This window comes from Triturus cristatus, chromosome 2_2, assembly GCF_964204655.1.
Source record: "Triturus cristatus chromosome 2_2, aTriCri1.1, whole genome shotgun sequence".
Lineage (NCBI taxonomy): Eukaryota > Metazoa > Chordata > Amphibia > Caudata > Salamandridae > Triturus > Triturus cristatus.
Window position 1 is genome coordinate 491,505,107 of NC_140582.1, and position 12,530 is coordinate 491,517,636.

General features: G+C 46.5%; 1 protein-coding gene across 2 annotated transcripts in view; it reads left to right on the top strand.

Moving 5' to 3' along the window:
- Positions 1 to 11,598, top strand: part of UCP1 (uncoupling protein 1) — a 29,091-nt gene extending 17,493 nt beyond the window's left edge. The window contains exons 6-8 of one of the 2 annotated variants that reach the window (XR_014978123.1): positions 4,314 to 4,494; positions 7,456 to 11,304; positions 11,351 to 11,598. Coding sequence is in view for 1 of the 2 variants with exons in the window: in XM_085641601.1 (XP_085497727.1) it covers positions 4,314 to 4,494; positions 7,456 to 7,570 (296 nt within the window). In the remaining variant the exon portion in view is untranslated. Of the gene's footprint in view, positions 1 to 4,313; positions 4,495 to 7,455 lie in introns of both variants that reach the window. The other variant, XM_085641601.1, reaches the window with a different exon arrangement.
- Positions 11,599 to 12,530: the final 932 nt, after the last annotated feature.

Below are 12,530 nucleotides of genomic sequence, written 5' to 3' on the forward strand. Positions count from 1 at the left end.
GTTGCACCATAAAATATCAGTGTTCTTTGTGGAATTGACTATTGACTATTAGCTAGTGTCGACTGTGCCACTTGTTGAGCGCTCTAGCGCTTATTACGATCACAGGTGAGCCCTACTTAAGGCGAGCATTTCTTTAGCTCGACCTTGGATAAGGTAATAGCACGCACGCGCGCTATGCTGCTGTAATTGTAGGCTGCAGCGCTGGTCATTTTTAAAATTACCGTTTTTCTATTTACTTTTGTTTTAATTTCAATTTTACCCTGTTTTTAACTGTTCTTGTAGCGCCCACACACCTGCACTTTAAATCGGGCCCCTCACCGCGTTTTGAGCGGATTTGTGATCTTTCTGCATTCGTTTGGCGCGTGGTCGCCATCTTGGGGGTGGCTAGTGTCGACTGTGCCACTTGTTGAGCGCTCTAGCGCTTATTACGATCACAGGTGAGCCCTACTTAAGGCAAGCATTTCTTTAGCTCGACCTTGGATAAGGTAATAGCACGCACGCGCGCTATGCTGCTGTAATTGTAGGCTGCAGCGCTGGTCATTTTTAAAATTACCGTTTTTCTATTTACTTTTGTTTTAATTTCAATTTTACCCTGTTTTTAACTGTTCTTGTAGCGCCCACACACCTGCACTTTAAATCGGGCCCCTCACCGCGTTTTGAGCGGATTTGTGATCTTTCTGCATTCGTTTGGCGCGTGGTTGCCATCTTGGGGGTGGCTAGTGTCGACTGTGCCACTTGTTGAGCGCTCTAGCGCTTATTACGATCACAGGTGAGCCCTACTTAATGCTCGCTATACCCGCGCAGCGGTGACACGCAGCGGTAGCGCCTGTCTCGCGCCGGAGTCAAGCCAGAGTCCTGCCCGTCTGCGCCCGTCAGCGTCCCGGAGGCGCTCGGGGCGGCGGGACAGGCTCGGCCACCCAGCATGTGCCATACAGGACCACTCGCGCTGCGTTATACTGCTGGGGAGCTCCGCGCTCTCCTCACTGCTTCCAGTGGCTGCGGTACTGTCTTTCCTGGGCGTCACCGTGGTAAGTCCATCTGCCCCGGGTGCGGATGGCGTCCCTCCCGTGCTTTGCCTTGTTCCCCTGGCAATAACATCGCCAGTGTGGGATATCTCTGCATGCTACTAAACACCAGATCGGCGTGCAGACATGCACAAGACGTCTTTGAGCTTCTTGACACGGCTAAGCCACTGTGTCTTATGCTCACCGAGACATGGTGGGGAGAATTTTCGAAACCAGACGTCGCCATGGCAATTCCGCCTGACTATAACGTCTTCAGGAAGGACAGAGCGAAGGGAAGGGGTGGTGGAGTGGCACTGGTGGTGAAGAAAGGCACGGCTTGTACTATCTTGCCAGTGGAGGATATTCGTGTCTCGGAGTCCCTCGCTTTTTCTATCGCTTTGGCTCCGCATCAATCAGTCAAGGGATTATTGGTCTATAGACAGCCTGGCCCACCCGGAACGTTCTTTGAAGATCTTGACACCGTTTTACTGGGACTGGCCCTGAAAGCAGAACACTGCATCGTGGCCGGAGATTTCAACTTCCGGATGGATGATCCATCCGACGCGGCCGCTATTAAAATCTCAGAGGCTATGGCACCGCTGGGATTGCTCCCCTATCTGCAGGGGCCGACGCATGACAAGGGGCACACTCTTGACCAGGTTTTCTCGACTTCCCCTTTTGAGGTCCTAGAGATTATCCCGGTACTATGGTCAGACCATTCGCTGGCTAAATTTTCGATCAAAGGCACAGTTAAATCGGCTGTTGCCGCCCCACAGCAGCATGGTCGCACCCATAGGGCGTACCATCGAGTGACCCCTGAGATGCTGGCTCAGGCTGCCCTGGAACATCCCTGCCCCCTCTCTGGCGACCTGACGAAGGATTTGGAGTCCTTGCAGGCATGGCTTTCTGACAGGCTCAACGATCTTGCCCCGGAACTGGCCCCCCGTCTTACTCCTAAACGAGTTTCCGCCCCTTGGTTCACCGCAGCACTGTCGGCCAGGCGGCAGCAGTGCAAGGTAGCTGAAAGAGCCTGGCGGGTAAAATATGACTCGGATGCTAAGTTGACCTATAAGAGCGCGGTTAAGGAGTATCACCGGGACATTCGCCTGGGTAAGAAAGCCTACTTGGCAGGGAGGATAGAAGCTGCCTCCAACTCCTGTAAGGAGATTTTCTCTATAGTTAGAGAATTCATTTCTCCACGGACTAACATCTTTGAGGAGAGACCCTCTGACTCTTGGGCCTCTGATCTTGCTAGTTTTTTTACCAGCAAGGTCCAACTTATACAGGATTCTTTTCCATCGGCTGTACCCGTGGAGCGAATTAATTCTGAGGCCAACCGATCGCCCCCGGCTTCGCCAGGCTTGACACTGGGCGTATTTCCACCTATATCTGCGCCCGCCTCTTTAGCACTTTTGGGCAACTTGAAATCGGGCTCGCCCCTGGACCCATGCCCTGCTAAAATTCTGGCGAAATTGGCCGAGGTGGTTAATCCATTGGCCAACCCGCTACTGAATCTCTCGCTGAGCCAGGGAGTGGTTCCGCAGGCTTGGAAGCAGGCAATGGTCATCCCGCTGCTCAAGAAGCCTGGTCTGGATCCAAAGGCCCCAGTCAACTACCGGCCTATCTCTCTGCTGCCGGCTCTCACGAAAGTTGTTGAAAAGCACGTGCAGACGGTGCTGTCCAATTTTCTAGAGTCGAATGAGATTCTGCATGCCACCCAGTCGGGTTTTCGCCCAAATCTCAGCACGGAGACTGCGCTCCTCGAGGTCTCAGAAACTATTAAAGGGGTTCTGGATACTGGGGGCAAAGCCATGCTGGTGATGCTGGACTTGTCGGCGGCTTTCGACACCGTCCCCCATGACGGTCTTCTCACAAGACTCTATGAGATTGGACTACGGGGGACGGTGTTCAGCTGGTTTTCCTCCTTTCTAGCGGGCCGCCGGCAAACGGTCTGGGCCGCGCCAGATTCCGCCGTGATGCCGCCTCTGGGAGTCGGGGTCCCTCAGGGCTCTATTTTGAGCCCGACCCTCTTTAATATCTTCATGACCCCTTTGGCGGCGTTGGCGGAGTCGTTTGGGGCCCGGATCGTATCTTATGCAGACGACACCCAGCTCCCCTTCTCGTGCAAGAGAGGAGGAGACTTTGATGGGGAGAGTATCCGGGATTGCCTTGGGGCTGTGTTTCAATGGTTTCAACTGAACAGCCTCAAGTGCAATTCCGATAAGTCCGAGGTACTTTTCTTTGGGTGTGACACGGAGCCAGACTGGCAGGCTTGGTGGCCTACCAATATGTTCCCCCCAACTTGTTCATCCCAAATGGCTAAGAACTTGGGGGTCAAGATGGACAAGGGGTTGACTATGAAGTCCCAGATCCTGGGGGTGTCGGGCACTTGCTTCGGCCTCCTTAGGATGTTACGGAGGTTTCTTCCCCTCTTATCGGAGGAGCACAGGAAGCTGACTGTGCAGGCCCTGATAGGCTCTAGGCTAGATTATTCAAACGTTCTGTACCTGGGCCTGCCAGAGTACCTGCTACAGCGGCTCCAAATTGTGCAGAATGCTGCGGCGAGAGCGATTTTTGGATTGAATAGACGCGTTAGTGCTGCGGGCTTGCTCCAGACCCTGCACTGGCTCCCAATCCGCAAGCGGATCGCCTTTAAGGCTTTGACCCTGACATACAAGGCCCTCCATGCGACGGGAGCAAAGTACCTCCAAAGGAGACTTGCCTTCTACCGACCGGCTCGCTCTCTGAGATCAGAATCCCTGTTTTTGGCGATCGTCCCGCGAGTGAAGAGAGTGCGCTTGGGAGGTCGCTCCTTTGGACTACTGGCGCCACAGCTGTGGAACTCTCTGCCTCTTACACTTCGGGGAGCCACCAGCTTACTAGCTTTTAGAAAGGACCTCAAAACCTGGTTGTTCACCCAGTAGGTCTTTTTTGCTCGTTCTTTTCTTTCTGTCTGTGACACTTTCTCTTTTAATGTGTTATGTTAGTATACTGCAGCCTACCCTAAATAAAAGCGCCGGGACACTCTTTTTGAGTAGCCGTGCGCTCTATAAAAGCCATTTTAACATAACATAACATAACATAACATAACATAACATAACTAACTAACTCTTTAAATGTTTGATGCCATTCTAACATCTTGGCAGTGGCACAGATACGGCAGCAGTATTGGGAGGGGTAATGCCAGGGTTTCAATTAGTTAAGAATAAGATAAACGTGAACATCCTTTGCAATTTATTTTGTAAACTGAAGAATTGTGGAATTGATAAGCGAGTAACATTAATGTTTAAATGTACTTTACATTGACAGATAATTTGCCCTGCCACTTTGTTTCTGCTTTCGGAGCTGGGTTCTGCACCACAGTGATTGCATCTCCTGTGGACGTCGTGAAAACAAGATACATGAATTCACCACCCGGGCAATACAAAAGCGCCATCAACTGTGCCTGGACAATGCTTACGAAAGAAGGGCATACAGCTTTCTACAAAGGGTAAGCAAACGACTCGTATAGCAGTGCCAAACCCAGTGCAGGTAGACAACACCCAGAAATAGGTGGCAGCCATTTTATCATAGACTGTAGAAAGTAGAATAGGAAAGGTGGAAGGAAGAAAGCGTGGAAGCCCCGAGGAATTGTCTACTGGGTGTTTACTGCAGAATTTTCATGCCAGTAGGAAAACTTTGAAAGAAACAAGAGTTTTTCTGCAACCAATTTTCAGCGATATCACAGTAAAAACTTAAATACTTCGAAAAATACTCATTTAACTCATTAATTTAAATAAAAAGTTTAGCATCATATTCTAGAATTTTGAGTGTACTACTCAAAAATAAACAAAGCATGCATCGAAATAAAATAGCATATAAAGTGTACACAAATTAGACAACGTGTAGCTATAGAGGCGATTTCCTGTTCTGATGTTCTAAGGCTTCTAAAGCAAATAAATTAAGAGACCCGGTCATATTTACAAGGGGATATTGCCACCAGAATGTAATTTTTAGCGAGGTCCAGGTGGCAATATCACCTTCTCCTTATTTATTTATTTATTTATAAAGTTTTATATAGTGCGAACAAGATCCCGAAGGATATCAGAGCACTTTACAATAGGATGGACGGTAGATAATAAATGCAATATCGACATCGAGTACGAATAACAAACAAGCATAATTACAAAATTACAGGATAAGGGGTCGGAGGAGAGTAATACAATAACAGGTACATAACAGGCTAAAATAAAGGCACACGATGAGGTAAAGGAGAGTAGCATCCACTAAAGGACGAACTGTTGAAGGAGCAGTGACTTAGAGCCGCTGATAATAACCACAGTAAGGTAAGAACTTGTTCATTAGGAATCTTTTGGCTTCTAGTTTGAAAGCAATCGTGGAGGAGATTCTGCGTACTTCCGGTGGAAGAGAGTTACATATCTTCGGGGCAGCGCCGGAGAAGGCTCGGTGGCAGGTTCTCTTTTTGCTGAAGATGTGTGGTGGTTTCAAGAGGAAAGTGTTAGCGCTTCTTGAGGCTCTAACACCACAAGGATAATTGAAGCTTTTGTGCTAGGTAACTGGGAGTTTTGAGATGGAGGGCTTTGTGCGTCAGAACGGCAATCTTTAACTGAATTTGAGCTTCGTAGGGCAACCATTTAAGAGATTTTAAGACTGGGGATATGTGCGCATTTCTTTTGGTACCTGTAACCAGTCTAGCCGCCGCGTGCAGGGATGCCCTTAGTGAAGCTAGGGTATATTTGGGGAGGCCACAGAGCGTAGCGCTGCCATAGTCTAACCTCTGCAAAACCAGCGCTTGGACCACCTGCTTGAAATCAGTTTGTGGAAGGAATGGTTTGATATTTCTGAGTGGCCTCATCAAGTGATTGGCTCCCTTGAACACATTGCTGATATGAGTTTTTATGTTCAGATGCTTGTCCAGATTTATTCTGAGAGATTTGGCTGAGTCTATAATGAGGGGGGAGAAGTTGAAAGTGGTGAGGTGAGTCATCCACAGGTCTAGCTTGAGGATGTGGTTCGGAGGAGAGATGAGAAGGAATTCTGTTTTGGAGGTTTTGAGTAAACAGTGGTTCTCGGTTAACCAGTTTTGAGTAGACGTAAGGGTAGAGTTGAGCGAGATGATGTTATCAGGGGAGGAGATTTTCAAATAAAGTTGCGTATTGTCTGCATACATATGGAAGAGAATGTTTGTGGAGATTAGTGAATTAGCTAATAGTTCCAAGGATAGGTTGAAGAGTATAGGAGATATGGCAGACCCTTGGGGGACATCCATGAGTACTGGTGAGGGCTGGGAGAGAGAGTGGTTCGCCTTGACTCCTCGTGATCTGTGTTGGAGGAAGGCCGCGAACCATTGTAGCACCTGACCAGAGAAACCCATCCTGTTCTTCAGAATGGATAGGAGGTTGTCGTGATTGACCGTGTCAAAGGAAGAGGAAAGGTCAAGGAGGAATAGGAGGCAGGATTCATTATGGTCAAGCATTTTTAAAATGTCATCCATAACGTGGATGCGAGCCGATTCAGTGCTGTGTCCACTCCGAAAGCCGGATTGATGCCGGTCTAGTAGTTAAAAATTCTCTATGTGAGCACAGATTTGGGATTGGACGCATTTTTCTAGGAGTTTGGCTAGGGTGGGCATGTTGGAGATAGGGCGGAAGTTGTTGAGGTCAGTTCTATCTGCATTAGTTTTTTTTAGTATAGGTGATACCTGAGCTGCTTTTAGGCAGTCTGGGATCGAGCCTTGTGACAGTGAAGCGTTTACAATCCTTGTCCAGGTGGGGATGAAGACATGCTTGATTTCTTACAAAGTGGCGTTAAGACACTTAAAGTGGCTTCACGCCACCTTGTAAATAAGGCCCCTTTTCATGGTTCACTTAGCGTAAAAGGGGTGTGCAATGAGTGTTGCAGTGGGTGTTCCAATGCAATACCCATTGCTTTTTGACTCTGCCCCATATATACAATGCTGGGGCAGCGCCAAAAACTGAGACCAGGAAATACCTGCTCTTAGATTGGCGATACAAGGTGAAATGATTAATCTCTCCTCATTTGTTGCTCTTTCCATGTGTGCTGCATTCTGTAGCACATGGTGAAAGAGAAAATCGCCTTTCAAGATTGTTTATGTGCAGGTAGGTGTCCCTTCCTGTACATGAACAATCGCCTCTTCAGCCCATGCATCCTTGTAACATGGTGCAAGGGTGTCTGTGTTGGTGCCAGACAGCTTTATTAGTGCCAGTGGAAACACAGGGGTATGCCGTATATTTGTAAATACGGTGCATCTGTGTGTTTTAAACATGTCAGACCGCGGCGTTACCAATTTTGGCATAACACAGCACTTTGACATTTTGTTGTAAATATCCCCCGTGTGAAGTCATACACATCATTGTTGATCTGTTTAATGTTTCTGAGCCATGCTGGTGTGCCAGTGTGCTAATTGACTGCCTGTTTTCCTTTCCTGTAGGTTTGTGCCCTCCTTCCTGCGGCTTGGCTCCTGGAACGTCGTAATGTTTGTCTCTTACGAACAGCTGAAAAGGGCAATGATGATGTCGAAGCAGAACTTCGCGCCCACAGGGTGATTCTTAGCAGAGGACTTATCCATCATTAACTGAAACAGCAGTAAAGGACTCTGCGAGACGTTTACTTCAAAAGTATTACTGCACATGTGCACCTTCCGTCTTGGGGTCACGCACTGGATCAGAAAAGATGGCCGCTGAAGCATTAAGGGGCCACCAAGAAGATGAACACTTCCTTTTAACATCTAGAAGGGAGCATACACCTTCCATATTTATTTAATATTAATGAAGTAGGACAACTTTTTCCACATTGCTATTTTTATTCTTAACTACCTATTAGGGTCACAATTCCCCATGCATATTTACCCATCTATTAAGTATCCAATTGGAATACTTGTTATGAACTGCTTAAGAGAGTAAAAACAATTCAAGTTCCGGTAATTGATCGAGGCAAAAATAGTTACCTGTCGAAAAGTAAGTTCAGATGATTTGATTGGCTACTTTTTGTGCACTTAACTAAACTGATTACTTACGTGCCACAAAAAATTTGTTTAAATGGAAACCTCAACTCCTACTTTGCGTATTCTGGTCAGGTGATCACCAACACACCTAACTAACTCAAGCTCTGTCACTGGACCTACTGAAACGTCGGCAGAGAGATGTAATGACCTGGCCACATACTTTCTCTCTAAAGTAACGGACATATACAGTAATTTTAAAAATAAGGGAGACCCTGGTCCAGAGAGGGAAGACGTTTCAGAAATAGTACTTCCAAAGCAGGTGAATACTAATGTCCCACCCATTGAACAGCATGAGATTGTAGCACTGATGGAAAAGGTGAAATCCGGCTCACCTCTAGACCCAGCCCCTCTACAAATACTCAAGACAGTAGTTCCCATCATTGTACCAGATTTACTGAGGGGTTTGAATCTATCTCTAGAATTTGGAGAAGTCCCAGGAGCCTGGAAACATACAGTGATAAAGCCCCTATTAAACAAAAACAATGCAGATACAGGAAAACTGGGGAACTATCGACTGATATCCCAGCTACCATATGCAGGCAAGCTGCTAGAAAAACATGTCAACAGAAACCTGTCTGATTTTCTTGAGAACCACCAATGTCTTCATCCAACTCAGATGGGTTTTCAAGGACATCACAGCATGGAATCCGTACTGCAGGTAGTGGTAGAAGAACTGAGACAATCACTAGACCAGGGGAAATCTGCGGTGCTCCTCCTGTTGGACTTGAGCGCCGCATTCGACACGGTAGACCATCAAATACTTGGCAGATATTTAGCTAATATTGGGATACAGGGTAACGCACTCAAATGACAGATATCATTTCTGAACAAAAGAACTTTCCAAGTACAAGAAAATTCTACTTTCTCGCATACCATCAGGCTAGAGTGTGGCGTACCACAGGGATCAGCCCTAAGTCCAACCCTTTTTAATGTATACATGGTGCCCCTGGCCAAGATTGTACAAGAATTCGACATATCCATGACCTCGTATGCAGACGATACACAATTGGTGATATCACTAGACCCAAAAAACAGCAGAGAAGATGTCTTCCTGCCTGATAAAGGTCAAAGAGTGGATGACGAGAATCTGCCTAAAGCTGAATGGGGAAATAACTGAGATATTATATCCTGGAAATAACCTGATACCCAGCCCCATTTTAGACTGGCCAGACTGCTTAGGTATGGCACCGATACCGACAGACATAATTAAAAGCCTAGGCTTTTGGTTAGAATCCGACCTATCTATGGGGACACAGGCCAAGAAGGTAGCCGCAACTTGTTTCGGACTACTGAGAAGCCTACGGAAAATCCTGGACAGGGTGCCAATACATCTTAGGAAGACAGTGGTCCACTCTCTGATCACTTCCCGACTAGACTATGGAAATTCTCTGTTCCTGGGGGCACCTAAATATGTCACGCGCAAACTGCAGATCGTTCAGAATGCAGCTGCCAGGCTGCTCTGCGATTTCCCCATACGGGAATCGGTAAAAAAACATTTAGCGTACCTTCATTGGTTACCGATAGAAGCAAGAATAAAATTCAAGATCCTGATCATTACACACAGAGCACGACATAATAAAGGGCCAGAAAAAGTCAGGAAACTCATATCCCCCTACATTCCAAACAGGCGGTTACAATCTAGTACGGCAGACCGCCTAACACAAACAAAGGCCAGGAGAGAAAGATGGGGTGGAAGAGCTTTTTCACATCTGGCACCTAAGCTCTGGAATTCTATTCCATTAGAGTGTAGACAAATAGACAATGAACTGCAATTTTGAAAGCAAATCAAGACCTGGCTGTTTAAGCAACACCTCTAAGTTGCCGGCATCTTATCAGTAACTAATCGCACAGCGCTGGGAAGCCTTAGGGCAGCCATGCGCTCTACAAATCCCCTATCATAATAACCCAAAGACACCTTGCACGCCCTATACGACATCTAAATTGGTTCCTCAACTGACCAGAAGGATCTGAGAGTGAATGGATATTTTGCCTCTATTGAAATCTCTCATCCACTAGACATCATTCGTCTTCTACACACAGAGGTTGCGACGGGCTGTAAATACAATGGACAAGTGACCTTCTACTCAGGAAGTGGTGCGGGCAGTCATTGAAAATTGATATTTCGTATTCATGGAAATACTTTGATCAACAAAAGTGGTGCTTGAAATCTAGAAAAATGAACAAAAGTACTACTATTTCTATGTTTGAAGGATTGGTAGAGTGAATAAGAACTGGTAATGGGGCGCTAAGAGCTACAGGTCTGGTTTTGAAGAAATGTGGCATCTACATTTCTTCAGGTTTTGCATCTTAATATCGACTTAAGAATATTGTGCTACCAAAATATCATGTCAAAAATATCGAGGGCAAGTATCAACAAGTACATGTAGGTTAGCATAGGTTTACGTTACTAATTCCACATATAAGTACCTTGACTATACACATATTTATATTCATATCGATGTTTATATAGATATTTTGGTAGCGCAAGGTTTCTGTAGTTGATATTTCGATATACAACTGCTCTTCGTCGGCCCACTTACCACTGCCACACTGAGAAACTACAACACAATATTATACAATACAAATTAAAGGGGTCATCCGGTAGATGCAGTTACGGACCATGCAAGTAAGCACAGTGGGGGGGGGGGGGGGGGGGGGGCAGGAGTTTGAGGGGGGTGGAAGTGACAGCGGAATAGGGAGAAGAAAGAAATAAACAAATAAAAGCACTTACCTTGCGCTCCTTGCATCACTGACTTCGCGATGCGGCAAGCGCAAGCTAAGTGCTTTTATTCATTTTATTTTCCCTATTCTGTGGTGTGTCCCTTCCATACCCCTGCCCCCCACCCCTCTTACCCCCACCCTGCCGCGTTTACCTGCACGGGTCGCCACTTGGCGAATGATGTCAACAATTGATCTCAAAACCCCATCCTGTAACAAGAACTTTGTACATTCTAGAATGTCTATTGTTGGTGATAGTTTGGGATGTATGACTTGGCAAAAGGAACAGTTTTCTCTATATTGAATGACCCCATTACCACACCTGGTATGAAGACATAGCAAACTGCCACTTATTCTTCCATACGTTATTGCAACGAGTGCAGATGGCATACATTTAAGTATATTGCTTTACGCATTTTTTTTCAAGAGATAAGAGTCGAGGTATGCCGGATAAAGTGCAGGAATGTAAAAAGGTAAAGACATTAAAACGTGTGTCTCAGTGAAGGCTGCACTGCCTGCACACGAAAATCTACTTCAAAACCCAGAAGGGTTGGCAAAGTTGATGTTTTAAAAAAACAGAATGGAATCTGCACTGAGTGCCCAGTTCCTGTGCAATGGTATTCGGATTTTGTACTCTTTCGACAATCTTATTTTTTTTCTCATTCAGTTCTAATGAAGAGCAGTAAAGTGCTTTTTCAGAGGGCACATTCGGTTTAAAGTCGGTTATCAGAAATGTCACAAAGCACTTTATAATGCAAGAACGTTCTTTTTTATATAAAGTAACAAAAAATAAAAATACTTACTGGTTTCTTTAAACTCCAACAATGAAATAAAATTGTTTAGTAAAACAGATATAAACTTGTGAGATGGTTAATACATCTAAAACTGCTTCTTTCCAAACTCTGTCTTCTGTCTGTTCAAGTTTGTCTGTTGGCCACGGCCTCCTTGAATGGATGGGGTATCAGACCAGTAGCTGCCACTATGTACAACTTAGAGAGGTACGGGGATCCCACACACATGCACACTCACTTACACTCATGCATTCAAATGCAGACACACACACACACCCATTCACAACACTCACTCACAAATACACATACAGACACACACGCACCAAACAGTCAATTAAAAACACCACTTGCCTGTTGCAGCTCACGGGAAGGGAAGACTCGAAGGTGCCAGGAGGGGTGGGGCTGCTGCAGTGGAGTAGTGTGGGTGGGACCACAGGGGCATTTACCCCAGGCGCAAAATTCTTAGGGGCGCAAAATTAAAACAAAATCTTAAAATCTAATAGATGTGCTTGGGGGGTAACGGTCTCAATACTGGACTGGTGAAAGGGCCTCAGGAAGTGCTAACGGCCCACTGCGAGCACTGGAAACCCATGCTGTGCAGCTGGGCTGCTGCCTCCCCTCACTGGTTGACCTTAGGACAGGCAGCAGTCCCTACCTTGTCACAGTAAGATAGGGTCAGAGAGACTACTGACATTATCCACCTTGTGACAAGGCGCCAGTGGTAGATACTCAGCCCTGGGCACTTTATGGCTTAAAACTGAAGCGCCTACGTACGAGGCCATCGCTGACTCTCTCCCTCATCACAAGGGGGAGGGCCTCGAGGAGCTTTGCTGATCTGAGGAGGTCACTCCCAGAGGTGCTGTGACATCCTCAGCCCAGCAAAGTCTAGCTCAGGCAGATGGGAGCCTGCACGTTTAGCCCATGTATCGCTCCTGGTTGCCTGACCTGAAAATAAAGAGTGCCTGCCAGGCAGACATTTGCTCAGCCTGCCAG